This window comes from Aspergillus pseudotamarii, assembly GCF_009193445.1.
Source record: "Aspergillus pseudotamarii strain CBS 117625 unplaced genomic scaffold BDV38scaffold_6, whole genome shotgun sequence".
NCBI lineage: Eukaryota > Fungi > Ascomycota > Eurotiomycetes > Eurotiales > Aspergillaceae > Aspergillus > Aspergillus pseudotamarii.
The window spans coordinates 759,549-783,668 of NW_022475020.1; the positions used below are offsets into that span (position 1 = coordinate 759,549).

General features: G+C 48.6%; 6 protein-coding genes across 6 annotated transcripts; 4 read left to right on the forward strand and 2 right to left on the reverse strand.

Annotated features, from left to right (window-relative positions):
* The first annotated feature begins 1 nt into the window (after position 1).
* On the forward strand, positions 2 to 1,992 carry BDV38DRAFT_177456 (P-loop containing nucleoside triphosphate hydrolase protein). Its single transcript, XM_032052022.1, has 3 exons — positions 2 to 385; positions 442 to 551; positions 639 to 1,992. The coding sequence occupies exons 1-3, from the start codon at positions 219 to 221 to the stop codon at positions 1,682 to 1,684; spliced, it is 1,323 nt and encodes a 440-aa protein (XP_031918085.1). The 5' UTR covers positions 2 to 218; the 3' UTR covers positions 1,685 to 1,992.
* Positions 1,993 to 4,187, forward strand: BDV38DRAFT_177457 (cytochrome P450). Its single transcript, XM_032052023.1, has 3 exons — positions 1,993 to 2,459; positions 2,514 to 3,087; positions 3,167 to 4,187. Exons 1-3 carry the CDS (start codon positions 2,300 to 2,302, stop codon positions 4,044 to 4,046), a joined length of 1,614 nt encoding a protein of 537 aa, XP_031918086.1. The 5' UTR covers positions 1,993 to 2,299; the 3' UTR covers positions 4,047 to 4,187.
* Positions 4,188 to 4,328: 141 nt separating this feature from the next.
* On the reverse strand, positions 4,329 to 6,367 carry BDV38DRAFT_268275 (glycerol kinase; the record flags this gene model as incomplete). The annotated part of the gene is made up of 4 exons (XM_032056742.1): positions 4,329 to 4,823; positions 4,921 to 5,087; positions 5,139 to 6,124; positions 6,234 to 6,367. The coding sequence occupies 4 exons, from the start codon at positions 6,365 to 6,367 to the stop codon at positions 4,329 to 4,331; spliced, it is 1,782 nt and encodes a 593-aa protein (XP_031918087.1).
* Positions 6,368 to 8,064: 1,697 nt separating this feature from the next.
* BDV38DRAFT_177534 (MIP/aquaporin family protein) lies at positions 8,065 to 9,766 on the forward strand. The gene is made up of 3 exons (XM_032052024.1): positions 8,065 to 8,445; positions 8,515 to 9,690; positions 9,753 to 9,766. The coding sequence occupies exons 1-2, from the start codon at positions 8,156 to 8,158 to the stop codon at positions 9,278 to 9,280; spliced, it is 1,056 nt and encodes a 351-aa protein (XP_031918088.1). The 5' UTR covers positions 8,065 to 8,155; the 3' UTR covers positions 9,281 to 9,690; positions 9,753 to 9,766.
* Positions 9,767 to 10,045: 279 nt separating this feature from the next.
* On the reverse strand, positions 10,046 to 11,757 carry BDV38DRAFT_278810 (concanavalin A-like lectin/glucanase domain-containing protein; the record flags this gene model as incomplete). The annotated part of the gene is made up of 4 exons (XM_032058832.1): positions 10,046 to 10,516; positions 10,586 to 10,989; positions 11,057 to 11,611; positions 11,661 to 11,757. The coding sequence occupies 4 exons, from the start codon at positions 11,755 to 11,757 to the stop codon at positions 10,046 to 10,048; spliced, it is 1,527 nt and encodes a 508-aa protein (XP_031918089.1).
* Positions 11,758 to 16,940: 5,183 nt separating this feature from the next.
* Positions 16,941 to 23,932, forward strand: acyA (adenylate cyclase acyA). Its single transcript, XM_032052025.1, has 3 exons — positions 16,941 to 17,191; positions 17,282 to 18,023; positions 18,126 to 23,932. The coding sequence occupies exons 1-3, from the start codon at positions 17,136 to 17,138 to the stop codon at positions 23,658 to 23,660; spliced, it is 6,333 nt and encodes a 2,110-aa protein (XP_031918090.1). The 5' UTR covers positions 16,941 to 17,135; the 3' UTR covers positions 23,661 to 23,932.
* The last annotated feature ends 188 nt before the right edge of the window (positions 23,933 to 24,120 follow it).

A 24,120-nucleotide genomic window follows, 5' to 3' on the forward strand; every position in this document is an offset into this window, starting at 1 on the left:
TTTTTTTTTTTTTTTTTTTCCTTTTTTCTTTTTTTTGTGAATATACAATTGTCTTTTCTTATTCCTTCTGCACTTTTTTTTGTTTTACTTGTCTTGTTTTCCTGTTTTCTTTCTTCCTTCATACCTCTTTATCTTCTTCTCGTTGTAACTTTTCTTAACTTCAACCCTAACTCCGTCCCCTCAGCAAAACAACCAAAACCCCCCATTGAACATCCACCATGACTACAAAAGGCTACTTCGCAGGTATCCGCCGAAGTTCCACAGAACCGATCTCGAAACCGCCCCGTCGAATATCCGTCGCCTCGGCTGCAATACCAGAAGCATCTTCTCAACGACGCAATAGCCACAACGTCCATTTCCGCGAAAAGGACACCACAACCCCACAGTCAGAGCCCTTCACTTTCGTATCCAATACCTAGGATATGCTAACAACATACCCAGAGATGACACAGTGGTGATAGCAGTAATGGGCGTCACGGGGTCCGGGAAGAGTTCCTTGATATCGCTTCTTGCGGATCAGCCTGTGGGTATTGGCCATAATTTGCAATCACGTGAGTTATTCTATATTTCTTTCATTAAGAAGATGTTGATGATAAGATATGATACAAGACATGGGTACTAAGTAAGAGTAATTATAGATACAACACACACGGACATGTTTAGCTTCTCGCACCCCGAAACCAATAACACTGTTATCCTCCTCGACACCCCCGGATTCGACGATACGGATCGCTCTGATACCGAAATCCTGAAAGAAATATCCTGCTTCCTAGCCATGATCCACGAGAAGCGATGGCGTCTGGTCGGCATCGTCTATCTGCACCGGATCACGGACCCGCGACTCGGCGGCTCCGCGATGAAGAACCTGCACATGTTCGAGAAGCTGTGTGGCAGCCGCAGCTTTCCTGGGGTCGTGCTGGTGACCAATATGTGGGGGGACCTGGAGCCGACGGAAGCGGGGCGGGCGATTGGGGAGCGGAGGCAGAATGAGTTGAGGAGTCAGTTTTGGAAGACGATTGTCGAGGCGGGGGGCAATGTTATGCAGCATGATGGGTCGAAGGAGAGTGCGTCGGCGATTGTGTCGTCGTTGGTGACGAGGAATGAGGAGGTGGTTTTGCATATTGTGCATGAGTTGGTGGAGGAGAAGAAGACTTTGGATGAGACTGATGCCGGGCAGTATGTCCAGGCCGAGCTGTTGAAGATCAAGAAGAAGTATGATCGGGAGATCGCTGATCTTCAGGAGAGTATGGAGGAGGCCATGGAAGCGAGGGATGAGGAAACTGCTCGGGCAATCAAGAGGGAGAGGGAGGCGGCCAAGGCTAAAGTGGCGCAGAAGGCTCGTGAGTCTAAGGGCCTCAGGATCTCGATGCAGCAACTCGTGCAGGAGAAGATGGCCGAATATGATGCTCGTGCTACTGAGCCGGATAACCAGGAGGCTGTTAGGGGCCGTATCGCGGAGCTGTTTGAAGAGTTCAAGTCCGAGATAAGGGAGGAGATGCGCGAGGAGTTGGAGTCGGAGATGCGGGACGTCAAGGAAAGACTTGCTAAGATCGAAACCGGTCCGACCGAGAAAGCCGAGCAGCGAGTTGAACAGCGAGAGGAAGAACAGCCAAAGGAAGATAACAAGTCTGGCGGACTGATGGGATGGTTCTCTAGGCCTCTAACTGGGTTTAGCCGAGCTTGAATGAGTGTCATGTTGGGGAACGCATAGTGATCTACGCTGGAGGTTGGAATACTATGTTCGATGTCTATTAAGGTACAATAATCTTGGAGTTATGCATTTACACGGCGATATGAGCAAAACGAACAATAATGCACATTAACACATGCAATTATAACGATATGCACAGGCTTCTATCTTCCGATAACCGTTTCCCTTCACTACCGATCCCCACAATCTGTAGATCAGCTTTAATGTTGCATCAACTCCAGTCCACACCCACAAGGCACGAGTAAGGGCATGGCAGTCACGGGCCAATCACGTGTGGCATATTGGACTGCAGATTGAAGCAGAATCATATGAACGACTTACTAGACAACCGTCCTCATCTCTCCAGATGATGTGGGGCTCGCAAGCCCTTCTCGAAGCGGAAATGATAATCCGCTAGCGCCTGCGGGGAAGGAGACTTGACTGGTGGGGAAATCCTGGGGATTCCTGGGCTAGTTTATGAATATCAGCATGTGCAATGGTATAGCCTGCTCAGCCTGAAGAGTCCTCGACTACTATAAGAAGAACAGGGGATCCTGGCCTAACGCACATGGCTCCCAAAATGGTTGCTTCCGGAGCAGATTCGACACCATGATTGAGGAATTACTCCACCAGATGACGCCTGGGAAGGCATCTGTTCTCTTCCTAGGCGTCTTCTTTGTACTCTGTATAGTACGAAAAGTACAGGTATCCATGCATATCAAACGGTTGGGGAGTCGTGCCCCTCAAGTACGGTTTCGCCTTCCATACGGTCCGTAACTTCCAAGACCTCCCTAAGCGCAACTTCACTAATAGGACCATATAGCCATCGACTTTATTTACAAATCCCTTGCCGCCAACAGAGCCCACCAGGACCTGGAGTTTTTCAGCAACGCAGTCAAGGAAGCTAAGGGAGCCTCTCAGATAGACAATCCCAGAACCGCCGAAGTCAGCGCCGGCATCTCATCTCGATTTATCTTCACCCGAGACCCCGAAAACATCAAGGCCATCCTCGCAGGACAGTTCACGGATTATGGAAAGGGCGAGCCCTTCCACAACGACTGGAAAGAGTTCCTAGGAGACAGCATCTTCGTCACAGATGGTGAGCTGTGGTCTCGCTCGAGACATCTGATTCGACCGATGTTTGTGCGCGAGCGCATTGTGGACACCGAGGTCTTTGAAAAGCACGTTCAGCACCTCATTCCCTTCCTGTCGGGGAGCAATTCCCTCACCGGTAACAAAATCGTCGATGTTGGTCCCCTGTTCTTCCGCTACACGCTGGATGCAGCTACCGATTATCTTCTGGGTCAAGGCACGGACAGTCTCCAGAACCCGACCACTGAATTCAGCGAAGCATTCGGCTATGTGCAGCATCGCCAGGCCGATCTAACAAGACTATCGTACGTACAATCTTCCTGTTATGAGTTGAGATGTAATCCACGAGTCCACAGACGTTCAGCTAAACATAGCGTAAAATAGGATCTTCAAGTTCCTACTATCACTGAAGGAATTCCGCCGCAACCTCAAAATCATGGATAACTTTATCCAACCCTACATCAACCGAGTCCTCTCCCTCTCCACCGCCGAACTAGACCAAAAACTATCCAAACAAGACACATTCCTCGACTCCCTCGCCCGATTCACCCGAGACCCCAGAGTCCTCCGAGACCAACTAGTAGCAATCCTCCTCGCAGGCCGAGACACAACCGCTGGAACGCTCTCCTTCTGTCTCTTCGAACTCGCCCGGAACCCCCAAGTCGTGGCCAAACTACGACAGGAGATTGAGTTGCGACTGGGCGTCGGAGCCAAGGGCCAAAAGCCCAGCTACATCGATCTAAAGGAGATGAAGTACCTCAACGCCGTTCTGAATGAGACGATGCGTCTTTACCCGGTGGTTCCGTTCAATGTCCGTCTCGCGCTCCGTGATACTACCTTGCCCCGTGGGGGAGGTCCAGATGGCCTTTCGCCGATTGGGGTCCGTGCTGATACTCGCGTGGTGTATTCGACTATGCTTATGCAGCGCAATCCGGAGAATTATGATGCTCCTGGCTCGCCTAACTATATCGATCCCGAGACGTTTCATCCCGAGCGCTGGTTGTCTAGTTGGCAACCTAAGCCGTGGCGGTTTATTCCCTTCAATGGGGGACCGAGGATTTGTCTTGGTCAGCAGTTTGCTACTATCGAGATGGGGTATACAGTTGTAAGAATTCTTCAGGCCTTCCGGGAGATTAAGGCCTTCCCCGTCAGTGGCAAGAGTGTCGTGGAGGATCCTGTTCTTCGGTTTGAAGTCACGTTGAGTCCTGGATCAGAGTTGAATTGTCTATTTGTGCCAGATAAAGAAGCGAGCCCGGCTAATTGAGCTTAGTTTGGTACTACATACTGGTAGAACGACTGGTGAAAGGTGGAGGAGCTTTCTCAACAGCCCGGTATAATTGTAATGGGTGTCAACAGGTTATTATTCGGGTATATAAATTGCTAAAGAGCATGCCGTATATAGCTTCTGTTTCATAACTTCATTACATGCTATGTGAATTTGACATCGTGAAGTACCAAGAGTCTGCCTCCCAAATCCTGAAGTGTACATTTTGGTACAGTAGGAATGTGCTTGTGTTAACGAACAAGCTGAGCCCAGTTATGGCTCTCAGGCTGATAAAAGGGTTACCTTGAGCTTCGTGAGTTTCTTCAGCCTCTGCAGAATCTCGACTCTCCGGAGTTCCAGATACAAATAGTCCTCATCGGCATCGTCCAGATCACTGGAGATACTGATCAACGGTCTCTTCGCCGGAAGAATGCTGCCGTTGACCTTCGCTGGGACCATCTGGGTACTAGTATTCTCACTGTTCTGAACAGCAACGGGAGCATCTTTCTTGGTCTCCGGAACAGCAGGTGGCACCTTGTTGCCAACCCAACCCCTGCTCATGTTTACGGCCTTTTCCCAGAGGGCAAATGACTCGGCACTTTGCTGACGGCTAATCTTAGGCTCAAACACCGCTCCACCAGTACGGTTGATATCGCGCAATTCGGCAAAGTTTCGCCAAAGCCCAACTGCCAGACCGGCGGCAATGGCCGCACCTAGTGCGGTTGTCTCTCGCATCTTAGGGCGATAGACCGGAATGGAGATCAGGTCTGCCTGAGTCTGATTGTGAAAGTGTAAGTTACCAAGGAAAGCAATAATCCAAGGAAGGTATCGACTTTAGGACGGGAACTTTGGATGTTAGTGATACTAAACGTACCTGCATTGCAAGATCAGAGTTGCTCATTCCTCCGTCAACTGCCAGCTCAGACAGCCCGTGGCCGCTGTCCTTTTCCATCGCGTCCAAAATTGCCTTCGTTTGGAAGCAGGTCGCTTCAAGCGTGGCCCTGGCGATGTGGCCCTTTCTTGTGTACTGTGTAATTCCGACTAAATCCTGTTAGAAGAGGGTTTGAAATGTATTAGGCGATTGTTTCTTACAAATGGTTCCTTTGGCGTCGTCAATCCAGTAAGGTGCAAAGAGACCACTGAACGCAGTAACAAAGACACATCCTCCGTTATCTTCCACCGTGAGGGCCAAATCATTGACTTCTTTGGATTCCTTGAAGAACTCCAAATTGTTCTGCAGGAACTTTACTCCCGAGCCACCAACAGCGATGCTCCCCTCGAGAGCGTACACTGGCTTTCCATCAAAATGATAGGCTACTGTGGCCAATAAGCCGTGCCTGGAAATAACCGGCTTTTCGCCAACATTGTAAAGCAGGAAGCACCCTGTACCATATGTGTTCTTTGCCATTCCTGGTGAGAAACCTTTCTGACCTACCAGTGCCGAGGATTGATCACCGAGACACCCCATGATAGGGACCCCAGCGAGGATTCCATCCGAGATAGCTCCATAGGCTTTCGTATCGGAGGATGGAACGATCTTCGGCAGATGGACTCTTCCTCGAATATCAAAGAAGTCTAAAAGCGAATTGTCGTACTCAAGAGTTTCCAAGTTCATGAACATAGTGCGTGACGCATTGGTAGGGTCTGAAACAAACACATTTGCTTGGTGGCCACCGTTCAGACAATACACAAGCCATGTATCGACTGTACCAAATGCCAGCGTACCTCGCTCATAAGCATCCTTCACCCTGGGGACGTTCGCAAGCATCCATAGCAGCTTAGAGGAGGATGAGTAGGTGGATAACGGAAGGCCACAGACCCGCTGTAATCTTGAAGCCCCTGGTTTCTCCTTTAAGTTTTTGACAATCGCTTGCGATCGAGTGTCCGTCCATACGATTGCATTGCACAATGGCTCGCCAGTTTCATAATCCCAAACGACGGTGGTTTCTCTCTGGTTGGTAAGCCCAACGGCCTTGATATCTTTGCGCGAATGCCCAGTGGATTCAAACTGTTTGACTGCTTGCTCAATGCATGTTTCGACGGAAGATACCAGGTCAAGTGGGTTATGTTCATGCCATCTGAGTCACTCATTAATCACAAAGCAGTTGAATTCATCGAAAGTCCAAACCCTACGAAAAAAGAAAGAAAGAGAGGAACAAAGACGGTGACAATAGAGGAAGCGCTCACCCTGATTTTGGATAGATCTGTGGGAATTCGACCTGATGCGAGGCCACCGGTTCCCCTTCGCGATTGAAGATCAGAAACCTGGTACTGGTCGTACCCTGGTCAATCGAGCCTACAAAGGTCTCTGATGGCTGCATAGCTAGGGCGTCTCGCGACCAGCGGGGTGCCTGAGCTGTGTGACAACCTCGCGCAGCTTTTCCAATGGACTGGTAACAAGAGCAACTAGGATAAGCAGGAAAGCGAGCAAAGACACGAACCCTCTGAAGCAGGAACAGAAACAGCGACCGCGGAGGGTATGCTGTCATATTACTTATATGATTCCAGCGAACCAATGACCGGGATTAATCCTTCGGTTTCAATTTCTCCGTTACATAGTGAATCAACTGCGGGGAACGCGACTTCGATCCAAGGCAACAACTACCAGTAGTGAGAGCGTGACACGATAGTTGGATGGAAAGTGACAAAGACAAGAAAAAGGGACGGGTGGCTGAGCCGAACCGGCACTCAGGTGAATAGTCACAATGTTGCTCATTCGCTGAGGGCCGTACTGAGAGAATGAGAGGATGATGCTGAGAGAACCGCGTTTACAATTTGACCAGTAAACATGGGTCAGGGTCGAAGGGATTCCATACCTTTTCCAGCGAGTCGCATATGCTGAGAGGATTTAGTCGTCTTGGTAGGGAGAAGGCAAAATTGATGGGTGGGCACCTGACCGGACTTTACCTTTTCTGGTCCCAATCGCAAGGGAATTAATTCCGATCCGATGGACTCGGATTTCAATTCCACTGGTCCCTGGGGGTGGTAATATGACTTCCTTGCATTCATGCGCCTGCATCTTGAATGTTGCGATGCTGTCAAACGGTTCGATCAGATCCAAAGGATCATCACTTGCGATCGTCGCGCTTGTGGAGTCCAAGTGATCCACCCCCACAAATTGCGGGGTTCGCTCATACGGACTACTACATCCGATCGTCGATGTACTCAACCCTATCTTGTATCCAGATCCTGGAAATTTTCCAGAATGTTGTGGAGACCAATGCAGATGTCGCGTTCAACCCGGTCATGGTCCTCACAGAGCCGCACGCTTGACCAGACAATAGTATAGACACTCATTCATCCCTCCACAGACGGCAACCCAGTTCCCTGAGCGATTATTACGCCATCTAGTATAAAAACAACCAGAATGCACCAAGACAATAATATCAAAAATAATTGATACTAATCCTACCCTATTTCCGTACCACCAGTGGTGAGCCAGAGCTACAGCGCCAAATCCTTGCTATCTGACGACGCCCAAAGCAGAATGACAAAGTGATACAAGTATTAATAGGCGTTTTCGCTGCATTACCATTCGACAAACAATCTGGGAGCATGATATGTGACCACGCCTAGACTCTTTTGTAATTGGTAGGATTGGTTACGCTTTCCAATTGTGTACCTCTGAATTGTGCTATTAGCCAAGGTCAAGATGTTGAACAGGTACTCCATACTGTGTACAGGTTGTGCCCTGAGTAGGGACGAGGAAATGTTATCCTTTTCCAGATGCCAGGCTTCTTAAAGCCCGTTTCCCTTCACTCTTCCTGTCCAATTTTAGCCATTGAGCAAATATTGGCCCTCTGGGGCTGCTCTTCAACCGGTTGCGTTCTTCATTCCAAGCTGGCTGGATCAGTCTATCCAAGTCTTCTGGATACGGGTGAGAAAGACAGCCGAAGCTATCCGGTGTACATTCACTCATGCCTCTGAGAGTATACAGCAGGGATCAAGCGTATTGGACGCTTGAGGGTATCGGAGGTATTCACATTCCCCATATTAAGGCACTGTCGTCTCCCCCTAGCACCCTAGCACTGAAGAGGTGCTTTTCATGCTCCTTGCAAGAACTTGACATCCCGTTTGTAGAGGGATATTCTTAATTCATTATCGTTAGCATGAAGCAGATTATTGAGCGTACGACTGACCACCAGGATGGCACGCATGTTGCCGTCCTCTCAACTGATAAGCCTGTGTCTCCTACGCTAGGTATCGCCCTCAGCTCAGATGAGAGGGAGCCCGTTCACCCCCAGCTTCTATGGGGTAAGGTGAGAGAACACATCCGCGATGGCGCTTCCGAGTTCTTCGGCACAATGATATTAGTTCTCTTTGGAGACGGCGTTGTCGCACAGGTTACCCTGAGCCACGGCGAGAAAGGCGACTACCAGTCCATCTCATGGGGCTGGGGGTAAGTCCGATCTCCCCAAGCAGCTATCCTTCCCCCAGCACTAACATATCTTGGCCCCCCAACCCCCAGCCTCGGAGTCATGCTCGGCGTCTATGCTAGCGGGATATCAGGCTCACACATCAACCCCGCCGTAACCCTCGCCAGCTGCATCCTGCGCCAATTCCCCTGGCGCAAGTTCCCCGTCTACCTCGTCGCCCAAGTCCTCGGCGCCATGTGCGGCGCAGCAATCGTCTACGGTAACTACAAATCCGCTATCGACGTCTACGAAGGCGGTCCAGGCATCCGAACTGTCCCGGGCTACTCCCCCACCGCAACGGCCGGAATCTTCTGCACCTACCCAGCCGCCTTCATGACCCGAACAGGCCAATTCTTCTCCGAGTTCATCGCCAGCGCCATCCTCATGTTCATGATCTTCGCCCTGAAAGATGACACCAACCTCGGCCCCGGCCCCCTCACACCCCTCGCCCTGTTCTTCGTTGTCTTCGGCATCGGTGCCTGCTTCGGTTGGGAGACCGGATACGCCATAAACCTGGCCCGGGACTTCGGGCCCCGTTTACTAACCTATATGCTCGGATATGGTCCGCAGGTCTGGGCTGCTGGGAATTATTACTTCTGGGTACGTTCTCCTCCCCCTTCGCCCGCCTCGCACATTACCCTAAATGATAATAAAATCACTGAGGGTGTACCTTCGGCGGGTGGATCTACGATCTATTCCTCTATACCGGGGCCGAAACCCCAATCAATACACCCTACGTCGGTCTCCGGAGACTCATCACACCCCTACGTCCAAAGCGCCACAACTCGGGAAGTCATGTATGACCGACTGGGGCCCTGAACAACATATAAGTATGAATCGAAAAAAGCTATGTAACCGGACTATGACAGCTTCGACTCTACCGCAGATATTGCCCCTAACTAAGTTCCATCACAAGACGGACTTCTGATCCTAGAAGTCAGTGCCAGGGTTCTTTACGACTATCCATAGCAACTTATAATGAAATCCGTGGTATTCATGGCTTGGGGCTGTTTGGGGGTGATTCAGTCTTCTGTCTTTCTGTGAGGAAACTTATCGACTAGTGGATATCCTTTCCTACCTCATATTCTTGTAGTAGTCTGTGCCTGTAACTCGACTACCTGAGTAAGGAATTATTTCCTCAAATGGCAACGGTCTTATGACCGGCAGACCCTACACTATGGTTACCACCGTTTCATTCTTGGCTCTCAATATTTACAAGTTAACTTAAGGTTGGTCTAAATCAGGGAATAGTGTGCGCGCCACATCGGCTGACCATGGTCGATACCGGTAGATCGGGTAGCGTCGACCTCTAATAATTTACTCCAATATCGACTCAAGGCTAAGAGAGCTGCTATAGTTGATGGGCTGTGCTTGCATTGACCTTTCTATGCTAATAAAAACCAATGCAGTCCGTATAATACATATTGAACGGTCATTAATCATGGTAACAAAGACACTTGCAAAAATTCAAGGTCCTATGTATGTACAGGTCGAGAACCTTAGTCGTGAGAGTCGTAATCTGATATCCCATTCCCGTCATGAATGGCACCTTCCAAGGCGCCTCGTCTAATTCATACTGCTCGTTCACAGCAGGACCAGCGCACTGGCGACCACCACGTAAAGAGCGACCATGGATAATGGAGCGTCGAACATAGTGGTCGCAGCCCCTACATTAGGCGCAATATGGGCTGTAGTCGTGGAGGCAGGGGCATTCCCAGGACCGTTAGAGTCGCTCGCATCAGTCGTGGTGGGGCCTGTGGAAGTCGATAGTGGCATGGTCAATGTTGAAGAGCTAAATGATCGTGTCGGAGAGATAGTTCGCTGCGTGGAAGTGACGGCTGTATCTGTTGAGGTAATGGTTGTACGCGACGAAGAGAAAGTAGGGTAAGTCGATGTGCTGCCTGGTTGGGCTGGGGAGCTAACTAATTGCGTTTGCGTTGGCGAATTGGTGAGAAGCCCCGTCGAACTGAGAGTCCATGCAGTGCTTCTAGTGCCAGAGAGGGAAACTGAACCCGGCGACAAACGCGATGATACAAATGTAGATAGGTGACAGGACTGTTTTAAAGACACATAGCTTTAGTAACTAATTCAATGTGCGAGAGGGTTTGGGCAATGCTCACTCACTGAAGCCGCGCTGGGCGGCTGGACTTGTCGAGAGCCAGAAAATGTCCAGCCACTTGGCAGAGGACCCTGGCCCCTCGACTCTCCTGGAGTAGCCGTAGTGGCTCGAGGGACCCAAGGCCAGATACTCGGGGTCACAAAACTCGAAGTTTGGCGGTGCGTTCCACTCCATGGGATAGGGATACTAGCGACGGTGGAGGTGATGGCCGGGGCAGATTCGACAGAAGAGATGGACTCAGAGGCAATATTACCATTGATCTTTCCACCGGTTGACTTGATTGACTGCCATGACCCACTCTGATCACCGTACGAGTACTCTGTTCCGGTTGAATAGTCGGTCACCTTGAGTGATTTCAAGTACATCGTGTAGGGGCCAGCATTGTAATCGGTCTTGCCACCCGCCCAGTCTTCAGATCAGTTAGCTTAGAAGAACGTATTGTATGACATTCGGTGAAATATAAACCGTGAACTCACCAATAGTACCCTGCGGGTTGTTTGGATCACCACCAGCCCAAACTCCAACTTTAACCATCATCGGCGTTTGAGGATATTGATTGGTCGCCGCGGTATCCGGAGTCAGTACCCGAACGGTCTTACCATCGATTTGCCAAACGATCTGTTCGCTGGTCCAATCGATAGTGTAGGTATGGAAATTGTCGTGATTTCCCACGTTATCATGGGTAGCGCCACGGTTGAAGCTATCAGTATTTCCCTTTCCGAAGTAGTTAGACTGGACTAAGACATTATTGCCCCCAAGCCACTCCCAATCAATTTCGTCCAAGTCGTCTGACTGTAGGACAGCACTGCTAACGATACCCGTCCCTGGGGCAGCCTTGATCACGAACTCGACATGTCCGAACATGATGTACCAGCCAGACTGTATTAACGGGGCATCGCCCTGTTTGGCCACTGTGAACTCGGCGCCATCGCTACCATATGTGGGACCTCCGACATCTGCAAAGTCATTTGCTTGACCCTGGGTGAAGTCAAAGGTACCCGATGTGCCATATGCAGGTTTGGGGGGGCATGCTTGACTGACGTTAGATTTGGCACCAGGCCGGGCTGAAAGAGGACGTACTTTTGCCTAAAGGGTTGCAGTCGGAAAATGTCTGAGCCAACACAGGTGTTGCAGATGACAGCAGGAGAGCCGCCGCGTTGATTATTGGCACCCTCATGGTGAATGCGTTGTGCTAGAGATGAAACAAACAATAGAAAATGATGCTGAGAACACGCCCGTTGGGAACGTGAGTAAAGGGAGATCAGGATGAGCGACTTTTGCAGGTAAGAAGTCAAGATCTAGGAAGCGGAGATATGAAGGCAGTCGAACAGTAGATTACAGCAACTCCCAAAGAGTGTGTGAGAGAGAGTGCGTCTGGCCAGAAGTCCAGGCCTGCGGCGTTGTTCGTAGGAAATAAGTACCTACAAAGCGCACGTGCAGGAATCCTCTGTTCTGGGAAGGTGCAAGATTGGATATTGTCAAGGCAGCCATGACTGGGGTCGGAACATATAAGTAAATAAATGTCCGTTTAGGTGGAAGAGAAAGTGCGGTGGTCTTCAGAGTACTACGAGTCGTCCAGCCTCCTCGCTTTTCTTCCGCTTGAGCTTTACATCAATCTTTTTGATTATCTTGCCCGATCGGGCAGTTAGCGTTGTCGGTCACAGGTGGAGACGTGATTTCGTGGCTGTCATTGGCTAACATACATGAGCTGTGCCACTGGATCTGTGGCGGGGCGCTCATGATTGGTTGCTGTCCCAACAGCTCCCAAACAAGGGACGAGATATTAATTATCGATGCTTCCATGTTGTGATATCGGTACCTGAACCATGAAATAGCTTTTTGTTTGTTTTTACCTGCAGCAGAGATCGAGGTCAGACCTATAAGCTCAGCAATATCAGACTGATGTTACCAGTCATACTCCATTCTAGGCTGAAGCGCCACACATACCGGTGCTGCAACCCAATCTGCTGTTTACATTCCAGCCGATGACGGTTGCTGTCATGCCATGTGCTACTGTGCAGACAGAACAGGACCAACGACCGGGGGCAATTGCCTCATCTCTCCCTGACAATAACTTGTCTTTTACAATTCATTCGCCACATGGAGTGTAAGATAATAGAGTCGCCTGTTTCATTGCCGCCCGTGCTGCTCCACCCCCAGCCTCCCTCTTTTTAACGCTGCATGTATACTGTACCAATCTCTGGACGCCATGGCTAGACCGCAGTGAGTTTCTTTGCTGTGCTATTCTTATATCAAACTTTGATTCGATGGTCTCTCTTCTCCTATTTTCTTTCTTTTTCTTTATTTTTCTTTTTTCTTTTTTTTTTTTTTTTTTTTTTTTTGTTTTTCTTTTCCGTGTTTATTTGTTTCCGGGTCGATACAGTTTCAACTACAACCTCGCTTAAGCAGCCTATTCAATATATTTCCATAGTAACGGCGAGTCTATAATAGTTAAGAATATCTATAATTTCGGCAATCCAGACAATAATCTGTCAATCTCCATTCAACATCCGATACATACTAAATCAAAATCTAAACCATCCATAACACTCAATCGGGCTCATTCCTATTACATACACAACCACACGACGTTCATGTTTCGTAATAGCAATTTAGGTATATTCCGTACAGAGGTTTCAGGCAAATTCCGCAACTACAACTATCAGTACGCCTTTTCGTTTTATCCCATCCGAAATGAATTCCGCTGCAGACCTCATGAAATATTAATATATCCACATGACACAATCGTAGTAACAATGTGTAGTGCCTACAGCTGACGGGTAAAACTGGTGGGGCTGGAGGGATAAATTCGCGCCTTATGAAAATTGTTGGGCTACAATCTCTGTAGGTAAGTTAATGACTAGGATAGTAAGACGGATAGTAGAACTCCTCTCTCAGAGCTGGTAGAGGTGTGAGTTGGTGGAATCCTGTTGCTGAGCATGGTAACATGTTCCTGTTATCAGAAGGTGCGGCCGATAGAAATTCGTTTGAGTATACCAGTTAGACTTCAGGGATATTGAGGGTTGACATCTTGGGCACACGACTCTTAGCCTTCACATATTAATATAGAGAATAAATACTTAGTAGAGTATTCACGGCTTATTGTTACTGAAACTAGTTACTGTAGCCGGTATAAGCTGTAAAGCATCAAGAATGCATCTATAAGTATGTTGCATTCACTGTATGCTGACCATCTGCATAAGAGATACGGACTACTACTGTTGGAAGCTTTTCGAAAGCGTGTTTGAAATCTGTGCATAGGAATGCCGCCAAGTGCAATATATATTTGCAGTTGCAACAAACTTACGGGAGCTCGATGCCTCTGACAGCCTGAGGGTTTAATGTGACAGTGAAATGCTCTTAACACACCGATAAAAGCAGTTGCTAATAGTCAAGCTATAGATTCTCCTAACAGAAGAAAATAGACCAAGTGAGAACTCGTATCAAACTCTTAGTAAAGGAGACGTAGACAAGTCATTCAATCCTGTTGGGGTTCAAGCCGCCAAGAACCTGACCAGTTCGGGAAGTCGCTCTGCTCTTCCAGGTCGATAGTTTAAGGTGCCAAGAGATGCTACTTGTCGATCGTATGTCCCACGTGATCTTTATATTAGCAGGTACCTTTGATAAGAGTTAAAGTAAAATAGAATTGTCAAGACATAGAATTTAACAAGTCCGTAGCATGTGAGGACGTCAAGATGGTATCTATGAAGTTCAATCTGAATGAACACTCGTGCGTATAGAGAGTGCCGCAAGCCCGACAACAGATTGAGAGAAAGCAAGCATGACGTACCGAACCGATGGTTTTGTTACAATAGATAACGTGCCCGAGTAGTTTCAATGGCCTCTAACGTGAGTGTAGACGAGGTAGGCGGCAAATTCCTCCCATAGGCGGCAGTGGTTGTCAAGATTCTAAAAGGGGATACTGTAACTAATTATAAAATGACCTCGGCTGATATCGATATTGTACTTTGAGAGAAGGGGGACACGTCATGAATAGGTCAGGCGGAAAACTTAGGGAGGTGAGAGTTAAAAAAAATACCGCCCATTTCTAGTAATTCCGTGTCTGACATATCTGGAAATTGAAACACGAGGTTTGGGGGAGATAGACAGTCCCTTTAATTTCCGATACAGTCATTGGTCATGTGGTACATTTTTCTGATTTTCCGTCTTTAGTCTAGAATATAAAAAGGATAGTACGGTCCAATCGCGCAGTTGTCATTCAAGATTCACCAGGCGACTTCATCATACAGGCGAATAGGAGAAGCAGATAAGAAAAAGAAATAAGGTAAGAAGAGTGGGGGTTGGGTTAGAAGAGTGGGGGTTGGGTTGGAAGAGAGAGAAAGAGCAAAGGCAAGATAGGTTGGTGTCATAGTTCAGAGGTAAGGGGAAACAGAATGGATTAACTTCCCCCTTATCAATAATTTAAACCACTAATTCTAGCCCACCTGATGATCATCCCCAGAACTGCCAATATAAAGCGGTTGGTTACCCATCATAGCTGCCTTGTGGATATACGTGAATTGCTGAATTGGTCAGTGACAGAAGCCAAAGAAATGCAAACTAATAAATTGAAACCGTGGGTAGAAAATTTCCAAGACCAATAGTAGTAGTGCTGCTACTAACAGCTGAACTGGTTGTTGATCGATGATGACAGGGAAGGGCACCACAGATGCTCAGGGTACGGAGTAAGGACGGATGTACCCGATACCGTACACCGATGTATAGTTTTCAGTCACGTCACCATTCCAACTGACAGAACATTAGCTGCAACTGTACTCTGTACTATTAAACTTTACTATCTCAGTACAGTACAAATGAAATACAGATGATACACCTGAATAGGACGTATCAAAGGAGGTACCGAAACAGAGCTCCTTTCCCCAATAAGGTGACCCGTAGGCAACATGAGGGTGAGGTTCATTCTTTGTATAGATGCGTACCAAACGGTCATCACCTGCATGCCTCCTCGATCTCTCTACTATCTAATCGCACCAGGATCAGCACAGACATTCTCACGGACCATACCTTCTACATCCACCCCCCTCGTAAAATGACCAAAGCGGGATGACGGAACTCAATCTTCCTGAAAATTGATATATCATAGTTTTGTTCTGTTGATTTTAATTTAACCTTTGATTGATTTATGATATGATGATTTATTTATTTATTTATTCTTCGCTTTGTTGACAATGAAGATAAAAAAGAACGATACAACTTTTAATGTAGGTATAAATTCGAAAGTGAAGACCATGTAACACCAGCCGAGAAGGGTGAAAAATATCCCGCAAGTTGAGTAAATGACTTTGGGGGAGGGTAAGGTGGTATTCTCTGGCAGAAAGGTAGTTAGTAACTTACTCCGGAGTATAGCAGTCACTTTCTCCGGTTTAGCGCCGTCTTGTGGTCAGAGCCTCAACGACGTAGCGTACTCCGTAGTCACCACCACGACCATTAATACTACTAACCTACGACCATACTATCACCACCGTTTCCCGTTGATTACGAAATTCTCGCCCACTCTTTCTACCTGCAAACCTCCTTACATGTCGCATATTCTCTTCTAATTCCTTCGTCTGTGCTTCGTATCATGCGTTTTTGGGTTGCTCTCCCAGAATGTGCGATGGCGATTCTTGACTACTACCGCTCGTCTCCCAGAGCATGAAGCACCCGCCGCGCCCGACGCTAAAACTCCGTGCAACAACGGTCGCTTTTTCAGTGATATAGTGATAGCCTTTCTCGAATTACGTTCCTCCCTTTGTACCTGAATCAACATTCCTCTGCTTCGCTTCCATTGATATAGCTTTACACTGCCGCTACATAAGCTCACTATCCTCCCTACACTTTGCCAGTCAACCGCCTTCTTTCGGATCAACTCGCGCTATATCGCACGACGTTCTACGATAGTCCCTTTCCGTTACTTCTCGCCCATATCCCCCCTCCGGTGACAATTATTGATGGTGCTCCTCCTCGTTTGACGTTGCGATTACTGCGCCGACCGGCCACTTCTTTCCCGACGGCCCCGGAATATTTGGGATACTTTGAAACATGTCTTTCCAGGGTGGCGACCTCCCGGAAGGGAGGCGTAGTTCGGAGAGCTCTGGAGGGAACAGTTGGCTGTCTCAGGAGACAGTCAAAGATAACCAAACCAATCGGTACCAGCGAAATCATGCTATGTTGAATGGCCGTCTTATTTCCCCATTCTCTGGGTTCGCGAAAGTGGACAGGTAAGAATGACTTATCTTTTCACTCGTGCCTCATCTTCATGCCATTATCTCTTCTGTCCCTACCCCGCCTTCTCCCTCTCGCCTTTACCCCTCCCCCCTTCTTTTCCCCGTCTTAGCTGCCATCCAATCTTGCGGGTGGCATTGGGAAGAAACGTTATGTGTTGCGCGTCTGAACGGCATTTGTTGGTGCATATTTCCGATCTGTATTGCATTGGCCCTGGCAGAGTATTCTCTTCCACCTGCCCATTTGAAGAAGATTCAGAATAGCTTCTTAGTTTTCTTTTCTTCTGCGGCGGCATTCTGGCAATATGTGCCCTCGACAGCCTTTTGTTTCATGTTTCGACCCCTACCCCTCACTCATTGTAAAATTAGTCTACAAGTTCGTTTAATGTTTGTGTCCGCGTCTATGATTTGGCTGTAACAGCGTGCCACGATGTCAAGGAGGATTTCCAGTTAAATAACAGTACTGATTCTATTCAGATCTAATTCGCAGGGTCGAAAGCAGCCGCCGACCTTGGGAGCTCATGACTTATCAACGTCAAATTTCACTTGGCCCTCTCCGGACGTGTCCCCGACAGATAAACGTAAGGATTCGGGTTTCACAGGTCACCGAAAATCCTCAGCCGCTATAGGACCGGATGAACCAGGTCCTCCGCCAACCTTCAGTTCGAGTCCCCGACTGTCATGTCCGAATTCCGATGAAGTGGATTATTTTCAGCAAGACCCGAATGCCTCATATTCTTCTTCGCCCAAGATGGCGCCTGGAGATGGGAATGGGACGCTCTTCCAGGACCTTTCAGAGCATGAAGCGTCGCCAGCGTCGACTTCCTTTCGTCCTGGAACAAGTCGCACCTACGCGAGTGAGCCTCTAGAGCTTGACTATAACGGGGATCATCGGAGACCATCTGTTGCTAGCGCCACTACTATTAGCAGTCAAGGGTCTAAGTCTAGTACAGGTGGGCGATTCCGGAAAAAACTGAAGGGGTTCTTTGGGGAAGAGTACTTGCCTGGAGATTCAAAGTTGGAGTCCGACAACAGCATCCAGCACCCCACAAAGAAATCGTCACTTAGCGAGCACCATATATTTCGCGAAAGGGCCAACTCGGATGGTGCACGAAGCCCACCACAGAGACTAATTGGCGAATCTTCACCACAACGGCCTAGACCCCGAGCCCCGCTTCCTTCTAGTGAAATTACCCCTTGGGTATTCCAAAGCTTCAATGTAAGTTCTGGTTGTCTTTTGCGTATTATCGTTTCTATGTATTTTTGTACCTTGCTGTCATCGATACAGTCTCGACGAATGTTAATGCTCCTTACTCTCTAGGACATTCCACAGTACGGTGAAGCCCCCGTTCGTGAAGCTCCCATAGGGGCTGATGGTCGCCGGGCTGCTGCCCAAATGGCAAGAGGCCCACAGAGAAACCAAACAGGACGACAGTTTAGTGGACATCGTCATTCTCGAAGCAAAGAAGAGAAATCAACCACCACCGACGATATGACAGAGTATCCAAGCCGTCCCACGACAGGGCGTGATGATTTTGGTATCGGTCTGCGCGCCAACAGCCTCAATAACTCAGCGATGAACTCAACCTCGACTCTTGTGCGCTCTACTAGCCCCACGCCGAGTATGCAGAGCGCGCACTCCCGGGAACAAGGCCAAAGCTCTCCAGGGACACAACTGCCTAACAAACGATCGATCCTGGACAAGATTCGTCGACCCAAGGCTCATGGCCCTTTGAAACATTTCCCTGGAGCTAAGGGAGTACAGGAGGCCACAAAAAGCACCTCAAAACTTGCGCGACGAGATGTCTCCCCCGCGAGGAGGGGACGGCAAGGAAGCCTGGAAGGTACCTCGACTCCCAAAACTGGAGATGAATCCGACCGGAAAAAAGATGGCAGGGGCCTGGCTATTAGTTCCGCCAAATTACGCGGTCGCCGTGTGTTGGGTACCGACACGCCCTTGAGAGATACCAAACCAGCGGAAGAGCAGGAGGGCATGTACGAGCTTGATACAGACCTTTCGCATATGGAAGGCATTGTTCGGAAACGATCCCCGCAGCCAGCAGCTGACAGAAATCAGCCAGTCGATGGAAACTCGAAGCTACATGAGGAGGGGAAGAGCCGTGATGGCCAACCAACTGGCCACTGGGATGCTCCGGACAGCTGGCATGTCAGAAGGCATGGTGAGGACAGTAGTGCTGCATTTCCAAGCGGAGATGCAGAGGCTGCTCGGACTATACCCGAACCTGAAGGCGCTCCTTATTTCATACGCGTGTTCCGTATAGACTCCACTTTCGCCACGCTATCAACAGGGTTAAATGCCACTGTCGCCGATATCTTGGTCATACTTGGCCGGAAGTCTTTCCTTACAGATCACCTTAACAATTATGAAATCGTTATGCGAAAGAATGATTTAACTAGGCAGCTCGATCCCACGGAAAAGCCAATTCTTATGCAGAAACAAATGCTTGAACAAATCGGCTATACTACAAAAGATAGGCTCGAGGAAATTGGTCGCGAGGACCATAGCTATGTCCTACGTTTCACTTTCCTTCCAACTAAGCTAAGCGGTTTGACTAGTCTCCAGGGCGGCGAACCAGGCTTCAACCGCAACCAGAAGTTTAGCCATGTGGATCTTTCGGGCAAAGGTCTTGTCACCATCCCCATCACCCTCTACGGCAAAGCCGCAGAGATTATCTCCCTGAATTTGTCGAAAAACATGTCTCTCGATGTCCCGAAAGATTTCATTCAAGGTTGTATCAATCTCCGAGAGCTCAAGTTCATAGGGAATGAAGCTCCCCGTTTGCCTGCCAGTTTCGGCCTCGCGAGTCGGTTGACTTACCTTGACGTCTCGAACAACTATCTAGAACAGCTCGATCATGCCGGCCTTGATAAACTCCAAGGTCTTGTCAGCATAAAATTATCGAATAATAAGCTTACGGGCCTTCCAAGCTACTTCGGAAACTTTGCCTATTTGAGGAGTTTGAACTTATCCTCGAACAATTTCCGGGTTTTCCCTGAGTTTCTTTGCAATCTCAAGAGCCTAGTGGATCTCGATATCAGCTTCAACAATATTGCCGAGCTGCCTTCCATTGGAAACTTGTCGACCCTTGAACGCCTTTGGATGACAAACAACGTATTGAGGGGCGCCTTGGATGAATCGTTCAAAGATCTCGTGAACGTGAAGGAGATCGACGCGAGGTTCAACGAAATAACCAATATTGACAACCTATCCTATGTGCCGCGCTTGGAGCAGTTGCACGTTGGTCACAACGCGATTTCGAAGTTCAAAGGCTCATTCCCGAAGCTGCGAACATTGCTTCTTGACCATTGCCCGATTACTCAGTTTGACATTGATGCTCCGATGCCCACACTTACATTGCTCAATATAGCTTCCGCAAAGCTGGTCCAGCTTCGGGACACCCTGTTTGAGAATGTACCAAATTTGACCAAACTAATACTTGACAAGAATCATTTCGTGTCCATGTCGTCCCACATTGGCAAACTCCGTAAACTTGAGCACTTCAGCATCATCAAGAACCCACTCGACGCGCTTCCTGCCACATTTGGGTGTCTCACCGAGCTCAGATACCTCAACCTTAGAGAGTGCAACCTGAGCCGATTGCCCCCCGAGCTTTGGAACTGCAACAAACTGGAGACACTCAATGTGTCATCCAATGTATTAGACAGTTTTCCAAAGCATGGTACTCCGATGCCTCAGCTCCCTGGCGAACCGGTGCCTAGCACTCCAGGAACTTCGACACCAACAAACTACGAAGACCTAGCAGCTGACGATCAAGAAGGCCGTCGTCCAAGCCAAACCTCAGGCAGCATTCTTAGCACTGGAGGCTCACCAAACGGCAGCGGAGGGTACCGAAAGCCCTCGGTCGCGTCGTCCCTAAGTCAAGGCGGCAGAAAAGTCTCCACAGCGTCGAGGTCGCTGAATGAAGGGAGTCCAGCTTCTAGGAAAGACTCGAGTTTTTCAAATCTCTCTAATCAAACCTTTGGCGGATCGCTGAGGAATTTATACCTGGCCGATAATCGGCTGGAAGATGACGTTTTCCGCGAATTATCGTTACTCACAGAGCTGCGCGTCGTAAACCTTTCGTACAATGAACTGACCGAGCTGCCTCAGGGGCTGCTGAAACGTTGGTCTAATTTGACTGAGCTTTACCTTTCCGGTAATGAGCTAACGTCACTTCCTTCGGACGACCTCGAAGAAGGTAGCCAGCTCAAGATCCTTAATATCAACGCAAATCGGTTCCAAGTTCTACCAGCAGAACTGTGCAAAGTCAGCAAGCTTTCCATTTTGGATGTCGGGAGCAACTCGTTAAAGTACAATGTTTCTAATTGGCCCTATGACTGGAATTGGAACTGGAACCGAAACTTGAAGTATCTTAATTTTTCCGGGAACAAGCGCCTTGAGATCAAACCCCATGTTTCATCGTTGCTGGGGCCACCGAACACTAACGGAACAGACTTGACCGATTTCAATTCCCTTACTTATCTTCGCGTGCTGGGACTGATGGATGTCACGCTTACAACCTCCACTATCCCTGAGGAAAATGAAGACCGGCGTGTGAGAACATCTGCGTCACTAGCCGGCTTCCTTGCTTATGGTATGGCCGACTTTCTCGGTAAAAGTGACCATCTATCAATTTTTGATATGATCGTGCCACGATTAAAGCCGGATAATGTGGAAACGGTCGTGGGGATGTTTGATGGAACAAGTCAGTCCACTGGAGGTTCTAAAGTCGCGAAGTTTATGCACGAAAACTTCCTTCGCACCTTTTCCACTGAGTTGCGCCGACTGCGGCGAGATATGCAGGAGACGCCGTTGGATGCATTGCGACGTGCGTTTTTAGCGTTGAACAAGAATATGGCAGGCTATTGTTACAAATCTCTTAATGACAAAAACGTCCAGCGATATGATGACGCACCTGACCAGAAGGGCTTGCGTCTTACCAAAGACGACATTGAGACCGGCGGAGTTGCAACTGTGCTATATCTCCATAACATGGATCTTTTCGTCGCCAATGTAGGAGATGCACAGGCCATTCTCGTTAAATCTGACGGTTCGCTAAGACACTTGACCCGAACACACGACCCCGCCGAACCTCATGAAAGAGCAAGGATTCGTGCTGCTGGAGGTTATGTCTCTCGCCAGGGCAAGCTTAACGATGTCCTTCCTGTGTCGAGATCCTTTGGCCATTTTCATTTGATGCCCGCCGTCATCGCGGCTCCTCATACTATGCATGTCAACCTAACTGAGCAGGATGAGATGATAATATTAGCGTCAAGGGAATTATGGGACTATGTAACGCCAGACCTGGTTGTCGACGTAACAAGGGCTGAGAGGAGAGACCTAATGGTCGCAGCTCAAAAAATACGGGACCTGGCTATCTCGTTTGGTGCCAACAACAAGCTCATGGTTATGATCCTTGGCGTTGGGGATCTAAAGAAGCGAGACAGACAGAGCAAGCTCAGAAATGCGAGTGTTTCTACGGGTATGCTTGAGGAACAACAAATCCTTCCCACCTCAAAACGTACGAAGAAGCCGCGCGACATGCCTGGCGATTCCAGACTTGCTCGCTTTGAATTTGTGGATGCCCCTGTAGGAGAATTGGCTATTATCTTTACCGACATTAAAGGGTCAACTAGCCTTTGGGAGACCTGCCCCGATGCAATGCGTTCTGCTATACAAATCCATAATGATATACTTCGTCGACAGCTTGGAATTATTGGTGGGTACGAAGTCAAGACAGAAGGAGATGCTTTTATGGTTGCCTTTTCCACAACTACAGCTGCCTTACTCTGGTGCTTCAACTGTCAAATGCAGCTCCTAGAAGCAGAATGGCCGACGGAAATTCTCGAACAATCTCAGTGTCAAGTCGAGTACGATATGGACAATAATATTATCTTCCGGGGACTTTCTGTCCGTATGGGTATACATTGGGGCGAGCCCGTCTGTGAAAAGGACCCCGTTACTAACCGCATGGACTACTTTGGGCCGATGGTGAACCGTGCTTCTCGTATCTCCGCTGTTGCAGATGGTGGGCAGATCTTCGTGTCCTCGGATTTCATGAGCGATATTCAACGCAATCTGGAGGTGTTTGCAGATAGCGAGCGTGCTGCGTCGACCGGTTCAGAAGAGGGTTATGCTGTGGATAACCTTGGGTATAACATCCGTCGCGAGCTCCAACAACTCAACAGTCTTGGTTTCGTGATCAAAGATCAGGGAGAACGGAAGCTGAAAGGCCTTGAGAACCCCGAGCCGCTTTACCTGATCTACCCTCACACTCTATCGGGCCGATTAAGTATCATGCAGAAAGATGCAACAAGTGACAAGAATGTCCCAACAACCATTAGCAAGCACTCCCAGCTAGAAATCCAAACGGATCTTATCTGGCGCCTCTGGGAGATTACCCTCCGCTTAGAGAGGCTCTGTGGCGCTCTAGAGTATCCGGGCGAAGCCCGACTAAAAGAGCCCAATGTGTCCCTCTTCAATGTCGTTAAAAATCATGGAGGAGAGCTTGCTGACTCGACCGTGGTCAGCTTGGTTGAACAACAAGTGACTCGCATCGAAATGACTGTCAATACCCTTGCAATTCGGAACATGCTACGGCCGTTCAGACCACACGACCGACTCAATGATCATGCCATGCCGATCAGAGACGTGTTACAGGAGTTGCAGACCCAACTTGCAGAATACAGGGCCCTCAAAGAGCAAATTGCTGTCAGTGCTGCTGGCATCACTGGTAGAAGTCCAAGTTACACAGCGTCTCTCGAAGACAGCAGCAGTTCTGCATCGTCGTCTTTTGTTCGCATGAGCATCCCAGCTGATGACGCGAATAATTAATGGTCTACGTACTTGCATCTCACACCTCTTATCTACAGCACCTAATTTTACCTTTTCTTTTTCTCTCGTTTTTGTGTACTGCTCAGCGGCGCCTCATGGGTTGGTTGGATGTTCAGTGTTCAGAAGCATGGACAGGAGCTAAGGTGGATATTGCGTTTCCTGTACTTTGTTCCACTTTCAATCTCAGTCGATATGTCAGTACAGACATGATGAATGAACTGGTTTCACATCCAATTGCATTGCACCTTGGCTGAGCTACAGCTATATTTGCTAACGGTACGTATCGGATTGTCTCCCTGTGCTACCTACTTTGTAGTTCGTGTATTTCTTTAGCGGCCATTAGTATGACCTGGCAGCCTCGGCGTACCATAAGAATCATGTAGATCTTCGACAGTTCCAATCACAGTATTGGACCTTAACATTATGTATGTATTGTTCCCTGTAGTGCATGTCGACTTGC

Excerpts from the sequence above, each read along its gene's own strand:
- acyA (XM_032052025.1), top strand. The coding sequence starts at position 17,136 with ATGTTTCGACCCCTACCCCTCACTCATTGTAAAATTAGTCTACAAGTT. Across the intron at positions 17,192-17,281 it reads AGTCTACAAGTTCGTTTAAT|ATCTAATTCGCAGGGTCGAA; the intron begins GTTTGTGTCCGC and ends GATTCTATTCAG. Across the intron at positions 18,024-18,125 it reads GGGTATTCCAAAGCTTCAAT|GACATTCCACAGTACGGTGA; the intron begins GTAAGTTCTGGT and ends CTTACTCTCTAG.
- BDV38DRAFT_177456 (XM_032052022.1), top strand. The coding sequence starts at position 219 with ATGACTACAAAAGGCTACTTCGCAGGTATCCGCCGAAGTTCCACAGAA. Across the intron at positions 386-441 it reads AAGGACACCACAACCCCACA|AGATGACACAGTGGTGATAG; the intron begins GTCAGAGCCCTT and ends CAACATACCCAG. Across the intron at positions 552-638 it reads TGGCCATAATTTGCAATCAC|ATACAACACACACGGACATG; the intron begins GTGAGTTATTCT and ends GAGTAATTATAG.
- BDV38DRAFT_177457 (XM_032052023.1), top strand. The coding sequence starts at position 2,300 with ATGATTGAGGAATTACTCCACCAGATGACGCCTGGGAAGGCATCTGTT. Across the intron at positions 2,460-2,513 it reads ACGGTTTCGCCTTCCATACG|CCATCGACTTTATTTACAAA; the intron begins GTCCGTAACTTC and ends AGGACCATATAG. Across the intron at positions 3,088-3,166 it reads GCCGATCTAACAAGACTATC|GATCTTCAAGTTCCTACTAT; the intron begins GTACGTACAATC and ends AGCGTAAAATAG.
- BDV38DRAFT_177534 (XM_032052024.1), top strand. The coding sequence starts at position 8,156 with ATGAAGCAGATTATTGAGCGTACGACTGACCACCAGGATGGCACGCAT. Across the intron at positions 8,446-8,514 it reads TCCATCTCATGGGGCTGGGG|CCTCGGAGTCATGCTCGGCG; the intron begins GTAAGTCCGATC and ends CCCAACCCCCAG.